Raw genomic sequence first — 25,619 nt, 5'->3', positions numbered from 1 at the left:
CCTTGAATTTTTTTCTTATTTCGTTTTTTTTTCTTATATCGAGCGATACTGGTTACGGACACCGGCGGCGGCGGCGGCGGCGGCGGCGGACAACTACGGCGCCAAAAACGGCCGGTGAAATGATCTCATAACAGCTTTCGCTGTAAAACCATGTGTGTCACGGTCTCAGCAGCTACAGTTGATCAAAGCATGTCTCTCGCCAATATAACCCGACGCGTAGCTTAGACGCGAGTCTACAATATATTTACACGTGGACGACTTCACCACTGTCCAACAACCACAACGCATTGAGTGGACTCAGTACGACTGCGCAATAAAACAATACAACAGAGACACACCCAGCGCAACGTATTGAAGTTATGAAATACCAACTTGCCCAAAATTTAGTGACGCCACTGCCCATATCACCATCCCCGGTGCCTGATCTGCACTTTTTGGGAGGGGGGTGTGAATTTCGCTTCGCTATACGCGAACTTGGGGCTGACGGCGAGTCTATCTCATCTGTCCCTTCTGGTACCACACGACCAGAATGACCCAGAGAAAAGCGCTCGTCTCAATGATGTCACTGACAGAAGCGCTCCTGCGAGGCCCGCAGATGGGTGAGCACGTCCCATTCCCGCAGTAATCATTGAGCCGTAATTACCATCTACATTTTACTACAACACATTGCCTGTAGTACCCTGCAGTTGGCTCTCACAGCCGTTGCCAGAGCGCTCATTGCATCCAAACATCAGCTCTAGTGAGTAACCTAGTTATCAAAACACGAGTATAAAGTGTTTATCCGGCTAGTCGAACTGCCAATGCGAATAGTGAGACTGATCCAGTTAGTAATCTGTTCAAGAAATGGCTCCCTGCTTTGTGCTGCTGCGCCGTTTTTTGAAGACCTTTTCTGATGTTACAAGTTGTTTCATTACCGCGCGTAGCAGAAAATGACTAGCCGCATTCACTACTGTTGTCTTTCACATTGTTTCACAGGGTTCGCATGCGCTGTACATTGACAAGTTTACAAAGGCCGCGCAATGTATGCCCCTGAGTTGATAGAAAATGCGCTCACCGAGCGTAAACACCCAAATCGGCGAGTGTTGTATTTAGCACTAGCATTCACTCTCGCGCCACGGAAGCGGCTCTCATTAAATGTACCACCCTTGCGTTGCTCTCTCAACAACAATCCACCTCTTGTGGAATCGTTTTATGTGCTTTGTCTCGACCAAAAGGCAGATTAGAAGAGTATCCTTGGACGGTACTGATGAAAGCACGTCTTCACGCTTCATCGAGCGGCGACGCCATTGTCAGAAAACGACCTCCACGATATCCTTTACGGGCACGAGGCCCAGCTATCGGTTCTCTCAGTTATTTTCGCCATCAGCAATTGTTAGCCCCAGGTACTCCGACGATGACCCTAGCACCAAACAATCAAATATGGTAGCCGCAACGGTTGATGATGATCGCATGTGGTCCTCCATGTGGCGTCACCTCCACTTATTGCCAAATAACACCAAAGAAAATTGACCAGCTTCCCTGGCTTAACGTCACAAAGGCTCTGCTGGCGTTCCCGTCGCAAGGCTTCACAAAACTTGTCAAGCTTTCAAAGCCAGATTAGCCCAAAGTTAACTTGCTATGCGGTTTTCTATGCAAGCCATGCCACGCTTGTCCAACCGCTATTGTAAAGCATATTCAGCAGTTGCAACCGTTCATCACAAGCTTTTGCAATGCCAATCATTTTATTTCACATGCGTGCTCGCCTTCATCTACCTATCCAAGAAGTACCTCTTGAAGCGACCGTCGGCACTTCTGGCCGGCATCGCTTATACACTCGACACGTCTCGCATTTGTGTCTCGGGATCTTCTTCCCTCCGACTGGATCGCGGACTTCTGGATCCACGGCGGGCTCATTCCCGAGCCATTTTCCAAAAGAGCATTCAACAGAGATGGCCTCCGTGCGCCTGCATATCATACATATATATGCAGTGAAACCTCGGTGATACGATCACAGCTCATACAAATTTCAGGGTGATACGAATTTTTCGTTGGTCCCGGCCAAGGCCCATTGGCCTGCAATGTAGTGAAGTACGGTTGTTGCGAACCGAATTTCACCCAGAGACGTTTGATACGAACGTACGCTACCGCCCAGGTACGAAGAGGTCCTGTCGCGGAAGACGCGCCAAGCACGTGCGAGCGCGGGAACGCAAGCGTGGTCATGCGCGCCGCACCGCGAAATCGTCAGAATCACGGTGTAAGAAAAACACTTTTCTTACGGTCAGAATAAACCTTCAGAGACGCGTCACAGCCTCCGGGATTGGTGCGCGAATATTTGAGGCTATTATGTGCCTTCGTGTGCCTTCGCGTTTAGATTACAGATGACATTAGTGCCATACTTTTTTTTTCTAACGCGTCGTTGTACTGTGTTCACACGTGCCTGCCTCGTGCATCATACATCCTATGAAAGGTGGACGAGGACCGAAAGACGGCGAGGACGGTCTTGGCGAAGGGTCAGGCCTCACAACGTCAACGTGCGCGACCGTTGAGGTCGCAATTGTGCGGGCGTGGCCGTAATACTCCCAAAAAACATCCCCAACACCTCCGCGGTAACAAAAATCATAGACCGCGGTTCTGTAATTTTGTGGCCTCGATCCATCGCATCAAAGCGATTCTTTTGTTACTTTCGCTGCAGTACTCCGGTGTCATGCAAAAAGCATATTAAAATTTGGAAGGGGTTACTGCTGTCGCTGGTCACAACGCACCTAGTTCAATAATTAAATACACCTGTGCGGGCCGTATATTATGGTATGATTGCCGACATCCAAAAACTTCACTGACAATCATTCAGGGCTCTTCCTGACGTTACGGCGGCCCTGAAAAACAATAAATGAAAATGTACGCCAGCTTTCTATCGTCGCTTGCTAATTTTCGATGCTTTCTGGTGATACGAATTTCGGATGATACGAATATTTTTTGTTGGTCCCGTGAAATTCGTATCACCGAGGTTTCAGTATATATATATACGAGGGGCGTTCAATAAAGATTTCCCCTGACTAACTCCCATTTATTGCAGGATGCTGAAACTGCGCATGTGTAGTGACATAAGTCACTGTAGGTCACGTGCCAATTTGCAACTCTAAACTAATAACGGTCTTTCTTTTAGAGGTGCTGAAGTGGTGTGAGGTGTGATAATGGATGCAGTGGAATACAGAGCGGCAGTAAAGTTCCCGTACTTGCAAGGCCGCACTCCAAGGAAGACGTTCGATGAGATAAAAGAGGTTTATGGGGAGGATTCCCCATCATATGATGTAGTGAATAACTGGCATCGCCAATTCAAATATGGTCTGATTTCCGTGGAAGCGGCTCCGATTGCAGGGCGACCCCACTACGCTGTCAATGAACACACCATCCAGCAAGTGAAGGCCGCCATTTTGGAAAATCGTCGCATTAGCGTTCGAGACCTCGCCCAACATGTCAAGATTAGTGTGGGGTCCATGGAAAAAATCATTCAGGACCATCTTCATATGCGTAAGGTACCCGGTCGCTGGGTTCGCCGGCTGCTCACACCTTTCCAAAAGCAGGTACGAGTCGAATGCTCCGAGGCTCTTTTGACCATGTGCCATGGAAACCAGCAGGAAGTTTTCAACAGACTGATTACACAAGATGAATGCTGGGTCCATCACTATGATCCGGAGACTAAAGTCCAGTCGATGCAATGGAAGCACTTGGACTCACCGCCTCCAAAGAAAGCACGCACCCAGCCCTCGACGGGCAAGGTCATGCTCACAGTCTTTTGGGACCAGCACGGAGTAGTCTTGATGGACTTCCTAGCAAAGGGTGCCACGATTACTGGGGCATACTATGCTTCACTGCTGCGGAAATTGCGAGAGACCATCAAAAACAAGAGACGTGGCATGCTCACCAAAGGTGTCCGCCTTCTGCGAGACCATACCCCAGTTCACAACTCACATGTTGCCCAGACGGAAGCACGCTCATGCGGCTTTGAAATTCCACCGCATTCCCCTTATTCACCCGACCTCGCACCATCGGACTTCCGCCTCGTTCCAACATTGAAGTCATATTTGAAGGGCAAGTATTTTCCAGATGATGAGACTCTGATTTCTGAAGTTGCAACATGGCTTTTGGAGCAACCTGTCGACTTCTACAAGTGAGGTGTTTATAGTTGCATAAAAAGATGGGAGAAGTGTGTGTCCCGGGGTGTCACCTATGTAGAGAAGGAATAATAAATCTGCAAAGTTTCGTTGCTCTCCGTCCACGGGAAGTGGGTCAGGGGAAATCTTTATTGAACGCCCCTCGTATATATATGGTGTTGTGTTTATTAGACGGCAGTCGGCGGCGATGCTCAATGGCGACAGTCAAGGAAGAACACGGGCTCAGAGCGCGAGCGGGAAGAGCCAAAGAGGACGACCCACTAGAAGGCTATAGAGAGCGCAACCCATTACTCAATTCAAAGGCTTCGCTACAATTACCCCGGGTACGAAAAGGGAGCCGTCTGGCGACCTAACAGCTCGTCACTATGAGTGGGTCATAGTAGGCCTTGAGGCGCTCCACGTTGACTATGTCGCGCCCTCGACGGCGCATGTCCGACGATGGTTCGATGGGTTCGATCACGTAGTTGACCGGGGATGTGCGCTCGACGACCCGGTAGGGGCCTTCGTATTTCGGCAGTAGTTTTGTAGAGAGGCCAGTTGCAGTGGTAGGGACCGAGAGCCATACAAGCGCTCCAGGGAGGAACGTGGACTCAGAAGTGGTGGTTCCACTGCGGACGCTCTTCTGCCGCTTTTGTTCCTGCGTTGTAAACGTCTTGGCAAGCTCGCGACACTCTTCCGCAAGCCTGGCTGTGTCAGAAATCGGCGCACACTCAGTTGAATCCGGCTTGTATGGGAGTATCGTGTCGATGGTGTGCGACGGGTGCCTTCCGTACAATAGGAAGAAGGGTGAAAAAGATGCTTGATCCCTCCGTCATAGGAATCGGAATAACACGAAAGTAAAGCGTGCCCTTACAGAAGTAACTGAATGTTTACTGTACATTCATCATCATCAGCCTGTCTACGCCCACTGCAGGGCAAAGGCCTCTCCCATGTTCCGCCAATCAACCCGGTCCTGTGCTTTCTGCTGCCACGTTATACCTACAAACTTCTTAATCTCATCTACCCACCTAATTTTCTGTCTCCCCCTCACGCGTTTACCATCTCTTGGAATCCAGTCAGTTACCCTTAACGACCACCGGTTATCCTGCCGACGTGCTACGTGCCCGGCCCATATCCATTTCTTCTTCTTGATTTCAACTATGATGTCCTTAACCCCCGTTTGTTCCCTGACCCACTCTGCTCTCTTCCTGTCTCTTAAGGTTACACCTATCATTTTTCTTTCCATCGCTCGCTGCGTCGTCCTCAATTTAAGTTGAACCCTCTTTGTAAGTCTCCAGGTTTCTGCTCCGTAGGTAAGTACCGGTAAGATGCAGCTGTTATATACCTTTCTCTTACTGTACATTAGGGGTGTGCGAATATCAAGTTTTTCGAATACGAATCAAATACGAATATCCACCTTCGAATATCGAATCGAATAACGAATATCAAAGAAAAATGCCTCCACAGTAAGAATATTTTATTTAACATGTAGCTATTTGAAAAAGAAACATTAACAGCCTGACTGGCAACATAACATACGCTGCTATCTCCAGAACACAATGTCCAGGCTAGCACAATGCACATCACAACAGAAGCAAATATCACGGCACAATGAAAGTAATGACTAGATGTTATCATGAAGAAATATGAGTTGCTCCACATGATCAGGCAGCAGGCGCTCCCTTCTAACAGAGACAACCCCCCCCCCCCCCCCCACACCGCCACTGAAAAGGCACGCTCGCTTGGAACAGAAGTGGCTGGTATAGGGAGGTACGTGGGGCAAAGCTATGCCAGACTGGGGTATCTGAGGGTGCCTACAGTCCGCCACCAGTCTCGTGGGTCACTGTCTTTGTTCAGAAGTGGTCCCGCATAGTGAACGAGTGGTAGTCCGGCACGTTACGGCCGCATAATATTGAAAATGTATGGTTACATGATCGCCAACAGCGCTGCACGTCGGAGATGCACCAGCAATAAATCATACGTATTAGGGCGCTCGTCGCAGGCAGATATTGTGCCTCCGTGTACTTACTATGTTTATCACTCCTCTCGGCAACGTTTTTAGCTATACGAACGCAGCAGAAATGTGGAAGACGAGTTACTTTATGCATGATAATCGAATCGCATATTCGAATTTTTCGAATATTCGAAGTTATAAAATATTCGAAACTTTTCGAATACACGATTTTCGAATCGAATACGAATATTTCGAATGTAATATTCGACGAATATTCGAAACTTTCGAATATTCGCACACCCCTACTGTACATTGATATAAGAGAGTGTGTACAATGTATATTGATGTCTGGCAGCTATAGCACCATTAAACGTGGATGCACCCACTTTGTGATTGGTGGTACATCTCCATCCAGACTAACGTCCATGTCAAATGATTAAACAAACCCTTGTGGTAGCTGTAGTAGTTAACGGTGAAAGAGTAATCAGAGAACGAGGTGTGATAGCCAGAAGAGCGTCGCGTATTGGATGTAAAACTTGGTCGCCATCCCGCGGCATGTTAAAATGTGATTGAACACCACGGCCGGACTAGCGGGAAACGCAAAGCGCGTCGTGCCGCCCCAGTAGCCTGGCCGCGATTTTTCTCGGGACCAGCGCGTGAGCGGGGAACGCGGTGTTACAGCCAGGTGATGCAGGCGCGCTTCGCAGAGCTATTTTTGGTTTGAATTATCGTGATGCTGTAAGCGAGGCCGACGCTTTTGCGACGTTTGGGCTAAGATCGCCACCTCGCGGTGTGTCAAGGCGTTGGCAAAATTGAACTTCTATTGAAAACGCGCCGAATGGGACGGACCTGTAACGCGGTGCAGGTGCTAATCACGGAGGCCATAGTAATGACGAATTACTTACCGCTCCCAGAGCGCAACACCACCCCGCCGACCGATGGAGTGGTAGATATAACAGGCGCGTTTGTAAAGCCCCTTGAGTATGTGATCGTGGCGCAGTGGATAGCGTGCCCGGCATGTGTTGTTGCGGACCGAGCGGTCGTGGGTTCGACGCCCGTTGATAACACTTTTTTTCTTTGCCATCTCATCGTGTAAATTTTTTCTACGTAATTTCCGTGACGGAAATACGTCACTGAAGTCTTGGTGGACCCCGGCATAAAACACTGTCGTGTTAAAACCAGTTGTGCTTTGAGGGGCGGTATTATAGGCGTAGGGGACGAAGGGCAGAATGGCATCCCAATTTGTGTGATCGGCGGCGACGTACATTGAGTGCATGTCGCCGAGCGTGCGGTTGAAGCATTCGGTTAGGCCATTCGTCTGCGGGTGGTAAGCAGTAGTTTTGCGGTGAACAGCATGACACTCTTTGAGAATGGCTTCGACGACTTCCGACAAGAAGACACGGCCTCGATCGCTGAGAAGCTCCTGGGGTGGAGCGTGACGCAGCATGAATCGGTGTAGCAGGAAGGAGGCAACATCGCGTGCTGTAACCGCTGGGAGGGCGGCGGTTTCGGCGTATCGCGTTAGATGGTCAACAGCGACGATGGCCCAGCGGTTACCAGCCGATGTCAGAGGAAGTGGTCCGTACAAGTCGATGCCCACGCGCCCGAACGGACGGTTAGGGCAAGGTAATGGTTGTAGACCGGCGGGTGACACGGGCGTTGAAGGTTTTCGGCGTTGGCAATCGAGGCAGGAGCGAATGAACTTCTGCACGTAGCGGTACATCCCTCGCCAGAGGTATCGTTGTCGAATGCGGTGGTAAGTTTTGGATACCCCAGAGTGCGCGCATTGTGGATCAGAGTGGAAGGACTCGCATATTTCAGTACGCAGACTGCAGGGTATCACAAGTAGCCACTGGCGGCCATCGGAGTTGTAATTGCGTCGGTGCAGTAGGTCCTCACGAATGGCGAAATGGTGGGCTTGACGACGCAACGCGCGAGTGGATGGTGTCGCCGATGGATCAGCCAGCAAGTCTATCAGCGAGGCGATCCATTTATTCTTGCGCTGTTCGGTAGCGATGGTGTGAACGTCGATGGAAGAAACAACAATGTTACGTGACGAGCAGGGGACATTGTTGTCAGGCAAGGGGGAGCGCGAGAGGGCGTCGGCGTCAGCATGCTGCCGTCCGTTGCGGTACAGCACGCGGATATCGTAATCCTGTAGGCGAAGTGCCCAGCGGGCGAGGCGGCCTGAGGGATCATTCAATGACGACAACCAGCATAGTGCATGATGGTCGGTGGTGACATCAAATGGGCGACCATACAAATAGAGTCGGAACTTCATAAGGGCCCATATGATCGCCAGGCATTCCTTTTCGGTGACGGTGTAATTGGTCTCGGCTTTAGTAAGCGTACGACTTGCATGTGCCACGACATATTCAGGGAACCCTGGTTTGCCTGCGCAAGGACAGCGTCAAGGCCGACACCGCGCTGGCGTCTGTGTGTACCTCTGTAGGGGCCGTAGGGTCGTAATGGCGTAGTATGGGGGGCGACGTCAACAAGCGACTGAGCTTTGCGAAAGCGTCGTCGCACTCTGACGACCGCGAATTGAGGGGCCCGTTATTTCCGAGGAGGTTCGTCAGCGGCGATATGATAGTCGCGAAGTTTTGAATGAAGCGCCGAAAGTAGGAAAACAGTCCTACGAAACTGCGCAGTTCTTTGACGGACGTAGGTTTCGGGAACTCGGTCATGGCCCAAAGCTTGGCTGGATCGGGCAGAATTCCGTTCTTGGACACGACGTAGCCGAGTATTGTCAGCTGCCGTGCTGCAAATCGGCACTTCTTTAGATTCAGTTGCAGACCAGCGTTGCTCAGACGCGTCAACACATGCCGGAGCCGTTGAAGATGCGTGAAGAAGTCTGGAGCGAAAACGACGACGTCGTCGAGGTAGCACAAGCATGTGTGCCATTTCAGGTTGCGCAGAATAGTATCCATCATGCGCTCGAAGGTGGCGGGCGCAGTACACAACCCAAACGGCATATGGGTCATTCCATATGAAGTGTGCCACGTAGATTTTCGACCATCTCCAATCATGTTGAAATAAATTGGGCTGGTACGCGTGAACATGAGCAGTAGTTATTGAGGCGTTATATTTCGGCAAAAAAATTGTGTTTGCTAGAGGACGCTCCGCCCTTGGGGCACGGAAGCGAAACTGTGTGGTACATAACAATTTATATAAAATTACTGGTTTGGGCCATCACTACGAAACATTTTTTCCTAATTTCAAGGCGCTGCTCTTTCATGACTATGATAGTTTATTGATTTTTGTTTCAACTTTCATTATTTTTGGCCTTGACGAAAAGTCGCAAAATGCTGCAGGTTTAGCATTTCTTAGAAAGAGCAGAGAATTTTCCGCGAGTAATATAGTCACATTGAAGGCTTTGTAGTTTGCTATAGTAAGTGATAAAAATACTGCGGGATCGAAAGATGAAGAAACGTCGCCACAATATTGTGACAAATTTGGGAAAAAGAGCGTTTTGGCCGATACTGCGGCTTCATTTTCACAATGTAGCGGTCCAAGTAAAAAGACGACTTTGGCATCGTTGCGTAGTATGCTTTGTGGGTATGACGTACGGGAAGTTCGAAAAGAGTAGTTTTTGTTTTAGGCAAAAAAAAAAATTCTAACCTAATAATCACAAGGCCTTCACTGTATGGCACGTCAGCGCAGGATTCTAGCGGGGGCCTTTTCGCAGCAAATAATGCAAGTCATACAACTGCTTGCCACTGCTCTTAGCAATACTGCTGTATATAACGTCAAAAATGGCAATAGTGCTAAAATTATGGAATGGTACTACCCCCTTGGACCATCAAAGGGCAGGTAATATTCAACCGCTTCATCGTCCAAAGGGGCAGCATTATAATGATGTCAATTGCCTGCAGAGCTCTTCTAGGGCGTCGTGTTTGACTTATGATAATTAAGATACATGGTCTTGCGTAATAATAAACGATATAATTAAGCTAGAGTTTGCTTAAGTTGTTTTCATGATGTTTCAGCTATAGGGCATGCGTTGGCTTATATCTGAAAGATAAAAAAAACTACTTAAACAAGCTTTGGAATACTGAGAGACCTCACATTTAGGTGTGCGAGGTAGGATGTTCACCATAGTAGAAAGTTATCTATCCAATCGTACATTTTGTATTCGAGTGGGCGATGTTTTCTCCCGACCATTTGTTCAGGAAATTGGTGGACCACAGGGCGGTGTGCTCAGTTGTACTCTTTTTATAATAAAAATGAATTCCTTACGTCTTTGCATCCCACATGACATATTCTATTCCACATAAGTGGTTGATGTGCAGATCGGCTTTAAGTCTTGTAATCTTGCTATGTGTGAGCGGCATGTTCAGCTCCATCTGAACAAGGTTTCTAAATGGGCAGACGAAAACGGGTTCAGGTTAAGTCCACAAAAAAGCTACTGTGTTCTCTTTTCTAGGAAGAGAGGCCTGCACCCAAATCCCAAAATTGACTTGCATTGCCAGCGGTTACCTGTAGAGGTGGAACATAAACTTGTAAGCCTAATTCTGGACTCTAAGCTCAGCTTTATATCACACATCAAGCATATAAAAAATAAGAAAACTAAATAAATAAATAAATAATAATGAAAACAATGAACATTCTAAAAGTGCTATCATGCAATGCGTGGGGGAGTGATAGAAAGTTCCTGATGGACCTGTACAAAAGCCTTATTCGAACGCGCGTAGAGTCCAGGGCCGTGGTTTATCAGTGTGCGACAACAAGCGCCTTAAAGATTCTCGACCCTGTCCACCACTTAGGGATTCGTCTTTCTACGGGTGCTTTTCGCACCAGCCCCGTAGAAAGCCTCTACGTTTAATCTAAGGATTGGGCACTCCACCTGCAGAGATCTTACGTGTCCTTTGTATATTTCCTCAAGGTGAACGCAGACAAAGAGCACCCTTCCCACTCTACAATCAATGATGTGTCCACTGCTGCACTTTTTCATAACTGTCCCGCCGTGAGATAGCGTTACGCACTTCGCGCGAGGAGCCTAGGGTCTGTCACTCCGTGAGCACTCTCTCATGGCTCCCGCTGCACATCTCCCGCCGTGGCGGTGGCAGCTCATAGAGTGTGATGTATCCTTCGTGGAAGTTACCAAACACGCTCCTATAGCACACATCCGCACGTACTTCCTCGAATTGCAGCACAAATATGCTTTTCCTGAATTCTTCACAGACGCCTCAAAGACGCACACTTCCGTGTCTTATGCAGCGGTTGGTCCATCCTTTTCAGATGCCGGCGTTCTGCACCCCAATACAAGCATCTTCACCGCGGAGGCATACGCAATACTGGCGCCCATCAAACATATCAAAGAATTAAAACTACAAAGTGCAGTGATATACACCGATTCCCTAAGCGTAGTAAAAGCTCTGAAACCTCTCAGATAGCACAAGAATCTTGTCCTTGCCTCGGTCTACACACTTTTATGCGCGGTCTACAAACTAAAACAACATGTCGTTGTGTGCTGGGTGCCAGGACACCGTGAGATCCAAGGCAACGTGTTGGCGGAACAGCTAGCTGGCCGTCCACGAAAACACTGCCAATACATCTGTAGCTATCCCTGCGCTAGACCTAAAACCTTTCCATAACGAAAACTCAGGGCTTATTGGTAGAGCATATGGGATAGGCAAACCCAAAATAAACTACACGTTATCAAGCCGTACCTAGGTAATTGGCCGCCACTATCAAAGTCACGCCGCACAGAAGTAACACTTACCAGGATAAGCATAGGGCACACCTACAGCACACATACACACAGGTGTGTATGTGTGCTGTCTTCTGTCCGGTGGTGATCCACCCACGTGCGAGAAATGTGGTCAACCACTTACAGTCCTGCACATTCTCATTCAATGCAGTGAGTTAGATCCTATTAGAAAACAAAACACTTCCCATCACGCTACCGAGAGCAAATACCACTTCATCCATCTATGTTCATCGGTAGAGATCTTTTCAAACTTGATTCATTGTTCTCGTTTTTAAAAGATCTGAATTGTTTTCACGCGACATACCCAGGTAATCCGCAGCACGACCTCTGAACAGAGGTCACTGCTGCGGTAGCTACATTACCGAAAGCACCTGCCTCGCGAATAGCGACTTACTCACCTCACGAATAGCGACGCGGAGTTCAAGTGGGGAACGGCGCAAGTCGAGGCATTTCGAGAACTGCAACGACGCCTGTAGACGCCTCCAATACTCGCGCATTTCGATGAATACGCCGATACGGAAATCCACACCGATGCAAGCAGCGTAGGTCTCGGCGCCGTCCTTGTGCAGAAGACTGACGGACTGAACAGGGTCATCACTTATGCTAGCCGGTCGCTATCAAAGGCAGAAATCAGCTATTCCACAACAGAAAAGGAGTGCCTGGCCATCATCTGGGCTAAATCGAAGTTTCACCCCTACCTCTACGGCCGGCTCTTCAAAGTTGTGAGCGACCAGTACGCCTTGTGTTGGCCAGCTAACTTGAAGGACCCTTCAGGTCGCCTCGCACGGTGGAGCCTACGACTACAAGAATTCGACGTTACCGTAGTTTGCAAGTCCGGAAGAAAACACTCCGACGCTGATTGCCTGTCTCGCGCTCCCGTCGACCCACCACCGCAGGACGACAAGGAGGATGACTGCTTCTTCGGAACCATAAGTGCCGACGCCATCGCCGAACGACAGCCAGTGGACCAAGAATTCGGGGGCCTTGTGGAATACCTGGAGGGCATGACCACCGTTGTTGCGAAGGTATTCACGCGGGGACTGACGCCGTTTTTCTTTCGCAACAGTGTTTTCCAAAAGAACTTCTCGGCGCTTCGAGCCGATTACCTTCTCGTGGTGCCCTCTACATTGCCACCAGAGGTCCTCGACGCTCTGCACGACGACCCGACGTCTGGACACCTGGGTGTTCCTCGCACGCTCGCAAGAATACAGGAAATGTACTACTGGCCGCGCCTTGCCGCCGACGTAACTCGTACGTAAAGTTCTGCCGGGACTGTCAGCGACGCAAGACACTGCCGAACAGGTCAGCCGGACTTCTGCAGCCTATCGAGCCACCTCGACTGCCGTTCCAGGAAATCGGAATGGACTTAACTGCGACCGTTCTCGACGTCCAATACCGGAAACAAATAAATCGTCGTAGCTACCGACTACCTCACCCGCTACGCCGAGACAAGGGCCCTGCCCAGAGGTAGTGCCGCCGAGGTAGTGAAGTTCTTCGTTGAGAACATCGTCCTGCGTCATGGCGCCTCAGAGGTCCTCATCACCGACAGAGGTACGGCGTTTACTGCTGACCTAACTCAGGCAATTTTAGATACAGCCAAACAAGCCACCGCCGGACCACACAGACCAATGACCTCACCGAGCGGCTAAAGAAGACCATCGACGACATGCTGGTCATGTATGTCGACGTCGAACACAAAACGTGGTATATCATCCTTCCGTATGTGACCTTCGCATACAACACGGCGATGCAAGAAACGACGCAGATGACGCCGTACAATCTGGTCTACGCAAAGAGCCCGGCAACGACGCTCGACGCAATGCTACCAACCGCCACCGACGAAGATGATCACGACATGAATTGAAACAATTAAGCAAATAACTGTATAATTAGCGGAGATAGGTGGTCGGGTCAAATGGGAAAATCGCAGCCCTTCCTGCGGAGAGCCTGTTGCCGCTTTCACATTTAAGAAAAGTAGCCAAAGGCAATCATTAGCAATTAATGAAATAGCCTGTCTACATAAAAATACAACTACCTATGCCACCCGTTACGGTGAACTATGGTTTGTACCAATATCAAGAACAAATTATGGCCTGCAAATGATAAAAAATAGATTACCGAGATTGCTGAATGCACTTGAAAATGCTGGATTTCTAACCTCAAACATAACACGGTCTCAACTAGTATCGATGATGCAGTCACTTTCATAGATGTCTTTTTTTGTTGGACATTTTTTGTTGAACACTTGTTGAACATGTTTGTTGAGCACTTCTGTTGAAATGTCGGACATTTTTTGTAGAACATTTTTCCTGTTGTTCAAAGTTACCGCAAACTGTAAGAAGTGTATACTGTAAGAATTGTGTTACCATGTTGTCAAATCACATTGTACGATAATCTATTCCTTCCTTACCTGTACTAATGACTGCGTACTTTACATTGTTTTGTAATTTTCTGCTTGATTGTGTAATTGATGTCGTTCACTGTAGATGCAATCCTGGTTTAAACACTCAATCACGTCACATATGCCATTTCCGCCACCTGCTGCCACCATATAGCACCAGGGGCTAAGGGCTTCTCAAGCTGCCTATAGCAGCTTTTATCTTAGCCCCTGCCATTGTGTAACGATGTTTACAATGGAAACAAATAAATAAATAAATAAATAAAGAAAGAAAGAAAGAAAGAAAGAAAGAAAGAAAGAAAGAAAGAAAGAAAGAAAGAAAGAAAGAAAGAAATCTGACTAATTTCGGCGGCGAAACCGAAACCGAAGCTTGGAAGAGCGCAACTGCCATACGCTTCTGAGACGTCCGGAATGAGAGAGCTCGTTGCCCCAATCATCGAACGACTTCGTGTCGTGGTTGCGATTAGAACACGCGTTCTAATCGCAACCACGTTCTTTGCGATTAGAACACGCGTGATATATGTAGATTAACAAATGCCGAAGAACTAACACCACTACAATCGCCGTCGTGACGTCATTCTGGTCGTCTGATAGTTGCCCTGATCGCTTTCGCCGCTGAATGAGGTTGAATTTCATTGGTCCGCAATAATTACCAAAGGTTGAGTTTTCAAAACTGCAATAACCTTTTCGCAAGAAGGGCAGCAATTCTCCCATTTGACCCGATCACCTGTATCGACTAATTAAAAAGTTTGTTGTATTTTATTTTATTATTGTCGTAATTACGAGAAATGACGATATTTGAATGTCTTAATTTTTGTGGCTATCCATCCTCAGATGTCTCCCACCACAGAAAAAGTAGTTATGAAGGCAGCGAGCAAATATTCCATTTTCCTTATTTTTGATGATTTTCGGACACATTTCATGAAACACCCTGTATATAAAGTGTTGGCAGTAACACGTGACCATTTTTTTTGTAATGCGACATGTCACGTTACTAGTTTTTATTCCAATTATCCCGGGAGTTCAACACAAAACTCCTCCGTCCACATTCCCAGAGCTATCTTTTCTGTCGCAGCGGCGGTCGGCCTGCTAGGAATAATGCTTCCGTCTAGGGCCTACTTACCGTAGCTGCAGCTTCACTTAGAAGCGTGGCAAGCTGTCCGACTACAGCTTTGATATAGAGCTCAGTTCTACAAGTTGTACGTGTCAGGAATTTGTCCTTGAAATATTTGCGCTGTTTATCAGTTTATTTTTCAAAATAAAGTTTTTTTTCCATCTGTCTGCAAGTGCTATACGTATCTGCTTGTTGAATTCCTGAGCAAGCGAGGCTGACCGCGAACGCCTTCGCATAAACACTTGCCATTTTCACGGTAATTATGGAGGTTAAAAGGGCAAAAACTATTTATGTTGCAAACATTTTTTCCGGGGCTAAGCCGTTTAAGCATTTCTTCATTGCTACAGTATCCGCACATATGTTCTGTACGTTACAAGCGGTACGCCGTCAGAAGTGTGGTAAATTTGATGAGAGATTATTGACGTTTTCTTACCGGAGAGCGTTGATGAAACCTCATTTTCTGTTTAATGTCACTTTAACAAATGGCTTTACCATGTCCCAGAAAGTTATAAGCCATCACATGCAAATGCGCAGTTAAGGCCACTGCAATACTGCTCAACATTTGTGGAAAGTATTCTCGTTATATCAGCTAAGATGGTTGTTGCGCTATAGAAGTTTTATGTGGAATATATATACATTATTAAATTTCTATTCTGGGTGCCTGCAGCGTATGTGCGAGTCGGCTTCAGGCAACGAACAACTTTATTGTCGGAACAAGAACGAGCATATATACACAACTAGCGCCGCCGCCAGGCATGCGCACTAAAGATACAAACAGTGACGTGGCGCTTATTGAGCCTTGTTACATCTTCCCTTTTACGGGGCAGTTGACACCTGGTTAGCGTCTCTCAGGTAGAGGGTACCGACAGGGCTCACGTCGTTGCCTTGTGCTTCGCCGTAGTTCTGTAGGGGCCGTTGAGGACGCCCCGTTTGGAGGGACAAGGCTCGCTTCTGGCTGGTTTGATGCTGGTTGCGCGTCTAATAAGCGTAGGTGCTCTCTTGTGCGCCGAAATTCCCGGCAGTCTTCGGTTTTAACGATGGCCAAGCGGGGTTCCCCGATCGGTCTGATGAAGACTGCAGGCGCCCAGGTCCGCTGGTTTGTATCATATACGTTGACCTGCTGGCCTGGCTTCACAGGCGGTAGTGTTCTGCTACCGCGGTTGTAGTAGGTACTCTGTCGTTGCCGTATTTATTGAAGGCGGCCCTGTACCACTTTTAGGTGGGATGTTCCTCGGCTCCAAATGGTTGGTAGGCACCGGTAGCAGACTTCTAGTCTGGCGTCCCATCAGCTTCTGCACAGGGGACTGGAGCACATCATCACGTAGAGTATTGCGCCACTTATGCGAAGCAATTTGAAACACGGGCATTTTCAATGAGCACTTTTTCAAAAGCTTTTTTTGCCTCCTGAACCGCCCTTTCCGTCATGCCGTTTGACCGCGGGTGGTAGGGGCTTGAGGTTACGTGAGCAATGCCCAAAGTGTTCAGAAACTCTTTGAACTCATGACTGCTAAAAGGCGGGCCATTATCACTGCACAACTTTAGTGGCCAGCCATGGACGGAAAAATTTCTGAACACAATGTTTTAAGCGAGCTCGCCGTTGTCGTCCGAAACTCTCGTATTTCAAAGAAGAACGAGTAGAAGTCGACAATGACGGCGAACTCTCGGCCTTCGAAAGAGAACAAATCTATGCGAACAACTTGCCATGGTAGCGAGGGTACCTGGTGACTCAAAAGTGGCATCTTAGGGCTTTGTGGTTTATGCTTTTGGCATACTTTGCAAGCTTTGCAGAACTGCTCGATGTTGCCCGACATATCCGGCCAAAACATTACGTTCCTTGCCCTAGCCTTCATTTTTTCATGCGCTGAGTGAAGAATACTAATCATGCGCTGAGTGAAGAGTACTAGTCAGTTCCGATGTCTTCGACTGTGGCACGATTACCTTGCTACTCCGGAATACGAGGCCGTCCTGCTCGTGTATCTCGTCCCGGCACTCCCAGTACGTCCGAAGTGGCTTGGGGACGTCTTGCTCGTGAAGCGGCCATGCTGTACTTGCGTATTCGCGGCGCTTGCCCAGGGTTGCGTCCTCATTGGTGGCTTGAAGCAAGTCTTGCAGTGCGCGTTCAGAGGCTGAAATGCATTGAAAAACATTGACCTGAAACTGACAGTCTTCTGGCATGCATACATTGCTCGGAAACCTTGACAAAGCATCAGCTAGGAATAGTTCTTTGCCCGGTTTGTAAGTCACATGGATGGGGTAACGCTGTAGAGTAAGGTGCATGCGTTGTAAACGTAGTGGGCACTGGTACAACGGCTTACTGAATATCGCTACTAAGGGGCGGTGGTCACTTTCCACAGTCACCGCATGCTGTCCGAATATGTAGTCATAAAATTTAGTGTACCCATGTACAATAGCAAGTGTTTCCTTCTCTATCTGTGCGTAACTTGTCGGCGCTTCGGTAAGTGTCCGTGACGAAAATGTGACGGGCGCATCCAGCATTAGGACAGTGCCCACCCCCAGCTGGCTCGCATCCACCGATAAGGTGGATGCGAGCTGGTTTAGCGGAATCAAAATACCGGAGGACGACGCTTGTATCAGAGCCTCGCGCAGTCTAAGAAACCTTTCTTGCGGCACCTCCGTCCAGACCCATGCAGTGTCTTTCCGCAGCAATGTACGAAGTGGTGCTGTGACCTCCAACAAGTTTGGGATAAAGCGCTGTACAAAGTTCATTGTGCCCAGAAAGACTTGTAGCTCCTTACAGTTCTTTTGTGTCGGCATTTCCAAAATGTCCTGTACATGTTTGGGGTCCACACGCAAGCCTGTGGCGGTGAGCACGTGCCCAAGGTAGCGAACCTCTGTCTGCAGAAAGAAACATTTCTTTAGGTTTAGTCGAAGATTATGTTCGCGGCAGCGTGCTAGAAGGAGCTGCAGATTGTAGTCATGTTCTTGCTTAGTATTGCCCGAGACAAGAATGCCATCCATTACTACCGCTACATTTGAGAGACCTAGGACACGATGCATCGCTGCTTGGAATATTTGTGGTGCTGAGGCAATACCGAAGGGCATGCGGAGAAAGCGGTAGCGTCCGTACGGTGTACTCATTTTGCCAAGTTTGGAGCCAGAGTCATTCAGCTTATCTGCCAAAACCCTGAAGCTGCGTCTAAGGTCAAAAAAGTTTGGCTCCAGCAAGTTTTGGCAGAACGTCTTCGAGTGCAGGCAAAGGATAGTTCTCCCGCAAAAGTGCTTCGTTGAGCTCGATGGTATCTAGGCAGATGCGTAGTTTATCTTCCTTAACGACGGTGACCATGTGACTTGACCATTCCGTTGGACCCCTTACTTTAGTTATCACGCCTTGTTCTTCTATACACTTGAGCTCTTCCTTTACTCTTTCCTGTAGGGCCACGGGAACTAGCCTGGCTCGCACGACGACACCAACGGCTCCGGACTTGGACTTCATTGCGTACTCTTCGCTTTTCAGCTATCCCCGTCCACTGAAGACTTCTGCGAAAGGTTGAGGTGCTGGGTACAACTGTTCGATGTGAACATTTTGCACGTGGCAAATAAATCCTCGGCGTTCCGCCACTAATCCACTTAGAGCCACAGGCTTATTTTGTTCGACCACAAAAAACGTTTCTTCGTACCCTTTGCTGTACGAAGCCAAATTTTTCCTGTTGCTGTGGTCTTATGGCCGAAGAAGGCGGTCAAGGTCGCGTGGCAGGTTGGCAGGGGCTTATTGCTAAGCTTTTTCGCTTGAAATTACGCAGCAGTTAGCACCCGTGTCTAGCTTGCACGTGAATTGGCAGCCTTCGATGTCAAGTGCTGCAGTCCAGTGATCTCCCGCTGCGACTGCGCATACGGTCAAAGCTTCCAAGACAAAATTTTCTTCATCCGTTTGTACTTCGAGCAGCTCTTTATTCACGCCTCTGTTTTGTCGCCGCACCGACGATCTACATGCTTAAGCGAAGTGATTACGCCCCCCGCAATTCTCGCAGGTTTTTCCTGTAGCTGGGCACATTGCGTTACCGTGCGCGCTATTACCGCACCGACGACAGTGATGCTTTTGGGTGCTGAATGCCCGAGTAGCTGCGGCGCGTGCTGCTTCTGTGCCTTCACTGATTTCTTTAAACTGCTCCTTCCCAAGTTCTTGGGCGCGACACATTTCGACGGTCCTGCTGTACGACGTATTCTCGGCGATAAGCTTTTCTTGCAAGCGTTTATCTCTGAATCCCAGAATAATCCGGCGAAGCAAACGGTCTTCTAGGTCCCCGAACTCGCAGGTCTTCGCTAAAAGCCGGAGATCGGTTAGCCAGTCAATGAAACACTGCCCTGGCCTTTGGTTCTTGATCCGAAGCGGAATTCATTAAACGTCAAGTTAGTCACTGGCTTGTAGAATTCCTCAAAATTTTCGAGCAACGTCTCGACGTTGTTCTTGTCTGCATCATCTTCAAATTTGAAGGTGTTGTAAGCCTTCCTGCATTCTTCACCGATTGTTACGAGTAACGTTGCCGATTTAGGCTGCTTTCTCAACTGGGTAGCGGCGGAGTACAAAGTGAACTCACTTTTTCATGTCTTTCATGCCAGCCATGCGCCTGTCGACGGGTCCAGTGGTTTGGGTGGGGGAAGCAGGGTTGACGGACCCGACATAGGGAGGGGAATCCGCTGCCACCATGTGTGCGAGTAGGCAATGAACAACTTTATTGCCGGAACAAGAACGAGTATATATACACAACTAGCGCCACCGCCAGGCATGCGCACTAAAGATACAAACAACACTGACGTGGCGCTTATTGAGCCTTGCTACACAGCGAAGGCGCACTGGTTAACATTTCTGATCATGGAGCAAAAGTAACACGTGTTTTTTTTAAGTGCGGAGGGCTTTAAGGGCCCGGGCTGTTGGCGTCGAATGTGTCATGTCGCTTCTCACGCTGGAAAAACCATGCATACATAGCCATGTATAGCATAGTCATGTGCCATGTATAGCATAGCCTTGTACAGCCATGTATAGCTATGTATAGGCATGGCCGCTACCTGTTTTTTTATGTAGCGGCCGTGGTATAGCATAGACATGCGCTGTTCCCCTACGCCACAGCCTAATCTATCAGTGGATACCGGGCCATTGCGGTATCTACGGAAATGACCGTGCTGATGAGGCTGCTCGATCTGCCCATGATGCTCTCCATTGTGCAGCTATACCGCTGTCAAGAACGGACGCCGCAACAAGGCTTCGTTCCCATGCACGTGAACTGACACTGGCACAGTGGAACTCGACGGAATTTACCAACGCCCGTCTTCACAACTTGGACCCGAATCTACAGCTCCGTCTTCCGTCGGGAATAACTAGAGCTGAGGAGACGCTCCTGTGCCGCCTGTGGCTCGGGGTGGCCTTCACGAAGGCCTACTCATTTCGAATTGGAATGGCCAGCAGCCCGACATGTGATAACTGTAGCTGCGAGGAGACAATCGCCCATCTTCTCTGTGAGTGTCCTCGCTTCAGTGCACAAAGAGAAGAACTGTCCGCAGCGTTAAATAGACTTGACAATCGTCCACTGTCGGAGGAAAAGATCTTAGGACACTGGCCGAAACCATCCTCGGCACGGAAAGCTTTGAAAGCGTTATTGCGCTTTTTGCGCAAAACTAATCTCATAGACAGACTTTAAGCAGTGTCGTTTATCGTACTATTGTTCTTTTTTTTTCTTTTTGTAACATCCCTTTTCTATCATCTTTCACTCCCCCTTCCCCTTTCCCCAGCACAGGGTAGCCAGCCGGTCTGAGAACTGGCTAACCTCCCTGTCTTTCCGTTTTTCTTCTCCTCCTCCTCCTCCTACGATACGAGATGTACCCACAAAGGTGGTCAAGTGGTTAAGTGGTTTTTCATGGAGGCGAAAATGCTGGAGGCCCGTGTACTCAGATTTAGGTGCAGGTTAAAGAACCCCAGGTGGTCGAAATTTCCGGAGCCCTCCATTACGGCGTCTATCTATCTATCTATCTATCTATCTATCTATCTATCTATCTATCTATCTATCTATCTATCTATCTATCTATCTATCTATCTATCTATCTATCTATCTATCTATCTATCTATCTATCTATCTATCTATCTATCTATCTATCTATCTATCTATCTATCTATCTATCTATCTATCTATCTATCAGCCGCCTACGACTTTGTGCTCTCCTGGCCGTTTCGTTAATGGGATGTGTACCAAAATTGGTATAGAAAAACATGACTGTATGACGAACGTGAACGACAGGTCATAACATGAAAATCATGACATGCTTATCATGCATAGCATGATTTACATGCCACGGTCTTGGTGCTCTTCCGGCAGTTTTGTTAAATTGATATACACCAAACCGCTATGGAGCGACAAGAGTGTATGGTGAACATAAGTGACAGGTGGTAATATGATAATCACGACATGCATTTTATGCACGGCATGATTTACATGCCACGGACATGGTGCACTCGCGGCTGGTTCGCTGGCTTGATATACACAAACATTAGTATTGCATGACATGACTATATGACGAACATAAGTGACAGTGACAACATGAAAATCATGACATGCTTATCATCTAGGCCATGATTTACATAAGACGCTCATGGTCCGCTCGCGGCCATTTTGCTCGCTTGATATGCACCAAAATTGGCACTGCGGGACGCGACTGTATGATGAACATAAATGACAGGAGGTAACATGAAAATCATGACTTGCAAGCCACGTAGGCATGATTTACATGCCACGCTCATGGTGTGATCGCGGCCGTTTCGCTTGCTTGATATACACTAATATTGGTATTGCGTGACGTGACTCTACGACGAACTTAAATAGCGTGTGGTAACATGACAATCATGAAATGCATTTAATGTGCAGCATGATATACATGCAACGCTCATGGTGAGCTCGCGGCCGTTTCACTAGCCTGGTAACACCAAAACTGGTACTGCATGACTTGACTGTTCAAGGAACGTAAGTGACGGGTGTTAACGGGAAAATCATGATGTGCATGTCACGTAGGGCCAGTATTACTCCCGCAGTTTGGAACTGCCAGTATTACTCCCGCAGCTTGAATGAATAAACAGCTTGAAAGAACGAGGACGAAGAAAAGAAACGACAGAGAGCGGCGCTGACCCGCAACTAAAATTTTATTGCGATAGCAATTATATGGACACTCTCGGCTGGATTTTGCCGTCGTCGTCGCCGCCGTCATCCACGTATATGTATAAGTACGTATATATATATCAGAGTCCCAAAGAAAAGTTATTATGCATATATATATATATATATATATATATATATATATATATATATATATATATATATATCGAAGTCCGAAAGAAAAATAATTCAGAAAAATGCTTCCGAAGCGCGGAATCGAACCATCGACCTCTCGTTCCGCAGCGCGTGACGCTAACCACTACGCCAGAAAGCGCAGACCCTTGAGGCAGCTAACGGCGAACGTTTATACACACTCTTTACCGCTGGCAGGACTCAGAGACGGCAGGCGCTTATAAGCGTTTCTTCATTACCAACGAGGTGTCGTGAGGAGCTCGACGGGCGGATTTAAATGTCGTCGGCGAGCTCGGTCGCTTCTTCTTATATTTGCGCAGGGAGAACCTTGCCCTTCCGCTGTCTGCTGGCGGGTTTTCTCGTGGTGAGGGGAAGAGGGATGTCTTGAGCTTTCACCGTGATGTCCGCGCTCATGTTACGGAGCGTACGAAAGTCACTCGAGCTCAAGGGACGCCGCTAAACGAACAAACAGAAGATGAGCGCGAACTATCAAGTGTCACGGCTCGACACTTGAAGCACGCTAGTTTCCTTCGCTGCTTCGGCCGCCTTTACAACAGGAGCGCTGTTCATACTGAGAGTATCCATTGGCGAGCCTAACTTCGTACAGCATTAGTTTCTTGCTATCGCATTCATTGCTTCGCCCTGGTGGCGAAACTGTGATTTTTATTTTTAAACCAACAGAATAAATAGCACCTGGAAGAGGATGATAACAAACAATCATCCCGCATGCACAAGGTAACAAAAGTTAGAAAAAATCGCCATCTCCCGCTAAAGGGAACCATGAGGCGATGCGAAGCAGCGTTTCGGCATGTAGAGCCCGCGTTTCTGAGGGGGAGTGGAGAGGGGGAGGAGAGAGAGAGAAAGGTGAGAGGGAAAGTAGACAGGGGGAAGCGGAGAGAGAGGGGAGGAGGTGTGTGGAGAAGGCTTGCGCATGCGTAGTAAGGGTGGTCACGCCGCACACCACCACCACCACCGGATTGAACTCCGCTATAAGATGCTTCACATCTAAAAACCTAAGTGGCACATTAGACATGAACATGAGGCAAACTATCCATGAGACATGACAATTGTGCCTGTGATAAGGGGTTGGCTGATGCACTTGGGACCTTCCAATGGCAAGGGTTCTACGATTTCTCGAGTGCCTTGATCCCTGTGCCGATGCAAACTTTCTGTCCACTCAAAACTGGCATTGCAAGCACTTTTTCCACAAATGAAGAGCCAAATGAGAACCTACGCCATTGTCAACAATTTCCGCATGCTCTTGATCTTAATGTTTACGTATCGACTAGATTTCCCTATGTAAATTTTACCGCAGGAACATCGAATTTGATATACATCATTAGTTTGACAATTGACTTTTTTTTTGCAGCAGTGGTCGTGGCAGACTGGCACCGCGCCTCAGGTTTGTCTCCTGTCTTCGCAGGGTCACCCTTATTCTACACTTTAGCACGCACTGCCCGGCGATGTAGCAGCAACAGTACGTGCTATCGCCTGCATCGTCGATCATCTTCGACGTCATCGCCTCCTCTCCTGCCTATCATCCAGTGTCGACTGCATAAGACGCAAATTCCCGTGGCGCCCTTCATTTTGGCAGCAGTGGTCAGCACCGCGCCTGACAAACGTCTTCGCAGGTTAGTTTCGTTCGTGCTCTCGCGACCTAGGTTTACTTTCTTTTAGTGCTGCCGCGCCATTTGCTGCCTCTTTGAATGTACTGTTTCCACGATGCCAGCTAGTCTTCCAAAGATGTCGATGCACTGCACAAAGAGGTTGAAGAGCTGCGTAATAGCCTCTCCCTTTTCAATGATCTCTTTGAAGCCATGAAACAAAACCAGGAATCTCCAGAAAGAAAACGAGGTTCTTCATAAAAAAAAGTGAGGTGCTGAGCCAACGAATAGCTGACCTAGATCAATATTCCCGCCAGAATAATGCTGAAATCAAAGGTGCGCCTACTACAAAGGGCAAGGACTGTGTCGCAGTTCTTCAGCGCACGGGAAAAGTGGCTGTTGTACTATCACCTCCGCTGACATTGACGTTGTTCACCGGGTGCCAACTGAAAACACAACGAATGAAAAAGACATAATTGCCGGGTTGTGCTCACGTGTGAAAAAAGCCGAGTTCGCGAACAAGGCTAAGAAAAATCTTCTAACAACAGGAGCCATCGGCTTCGGTGTACGTCAGGAGAGACCAGTGTTTGTCAATGACCACTTGACTGCTGATAACAAGCGCCTGTTTGCTCAAGCGCTCTCTCTAAAGAAAGAAACAAAAGTGGCAATTTTTGTGGGTCGACAACTGCCAGATTAAGGCCAGGAAGGAGCCGTGTTTTTCGCATTTCTAAGATCTGTGACCTTTCTATTTTTTGTAGCTTATGCTGATAGTGCACACCTGAATCATGGCTTTATGCACCTCTCAACAAACAAAAGAACTATTGCACAGTTTCGCGCAGTCTCCCCATTCGCTTGTCCATTTCAACACGCGTAGTTTAGCAAAGCATTTTGACGATCTCATCAACTTCTTGACGCTGCTTAATCATAACTCTTCTGTCATCTGCCTTTCCAAGACCACTGTTTCTACCGCCAGGTTACCACACCGAGTATGCTCACCGCGCTAACAGCCGCCATGGCGGTTTTTGGTACGCTATACCATCACGTACACTCGTCGCCATTACTTAGCCCTTTCAAACTGATAACTGCAAATGTGAACGGTTAGAATTTGATGGCTCTTGTTTTCATCGTAAAAAGATAGTCCTCGGGTGCATTTATCGCTTGCCATTCCCCCCCTGCCATTCATTCTGATCTGCCCTTGGTGAAATAACGCTCAGTCGAATTAACAACGAACACAAGAACATCGTAATCAATGTAAACATTGCTGATATTGCTGACACCTCGCACTCAGATTATGTTAAATGCTTTCAAGCTAATGGGCTCAATGACCACTTCCACACGCGGTGCTAACTAATTTCACTACACATCATTCTGCTGGTGTTGCCGACTTTCTTTTTAGTGACCACTATCCTGTGTTTCT

General features: G+C 48.0%; 1 protein-coding gene across 1 annotated transcript; it reads right to left on the bottom strand.

The window, feature by feature from the left end:
• Window positions 1-17,184: 17,184 nt before the first annotated feature.
• On the bottom strand, window positions 17,185-19,983 carry LOC125757917 (uncharacterized). The gene is made up of 3 exons (XM_049414303.1): window positions 18,644-19,983; window positions 18,066-18,165; window positions 17,185-17,435 (listed from the first exon to the last, which is right to left on the bottom strand). The coding sequence occupies exons 1-3, from the start codon at window positions 18,761-18,763 to the stop codon at window positions 17,185-17,187; spliced, it is 471 nt and encodes a 156-aa protein (XP_049270260.1). The 5' UTR covers window positions 18,764-19,983.
• Between the last annotated feature and the right edge of the window lie 5,636 nt (window positions 19,984-25,619).

Source organism: Rhipicephalus sanguineus, chromosome 3 (assembly GCF_013339695.2).
Source record: "Rhipicephalus sanguineus isolate Rsan-2018 chromosome 3, BIME_Rsan_1.4, whole genome shotgun sequence".
Lineage (NCBI taxonomy): Eukaryota > Metazoa > Arthropoda > Arachnida > Ixodida > Ixodidae > Rhipicephalus > Rhipicephalus sanguineus.
The sequence above is the reverse complement of the archived record's forward strand: the minus strand, read 5'-3'. Positions and strand labels throughout refer to the sequence as shown.

Coding starts and splice junctions, on each gene's coding strand:
- LOC125757917 (XM_049414303.1), bottom strand. CDS start 18,763: ATGAAGTCCAAGTCCGGAGCCGTTGGTGTCGTCGTGCGAGCCAGGCTA. Junction 18,166..18,643: donor AACAAGGCGTGATAACTAAA/GTAAGGGGTCCA, acceptor TTCTTTCTGCAG/ACAGAGGTTCGCTACCTTGG. Junction 17,436..18,065: donor AATGCCGACACAAAAGAACT/GTAAGGAGCTAC, acceptor AATGCATTTCAG/CCTCTGAACGCGCACTGCAA.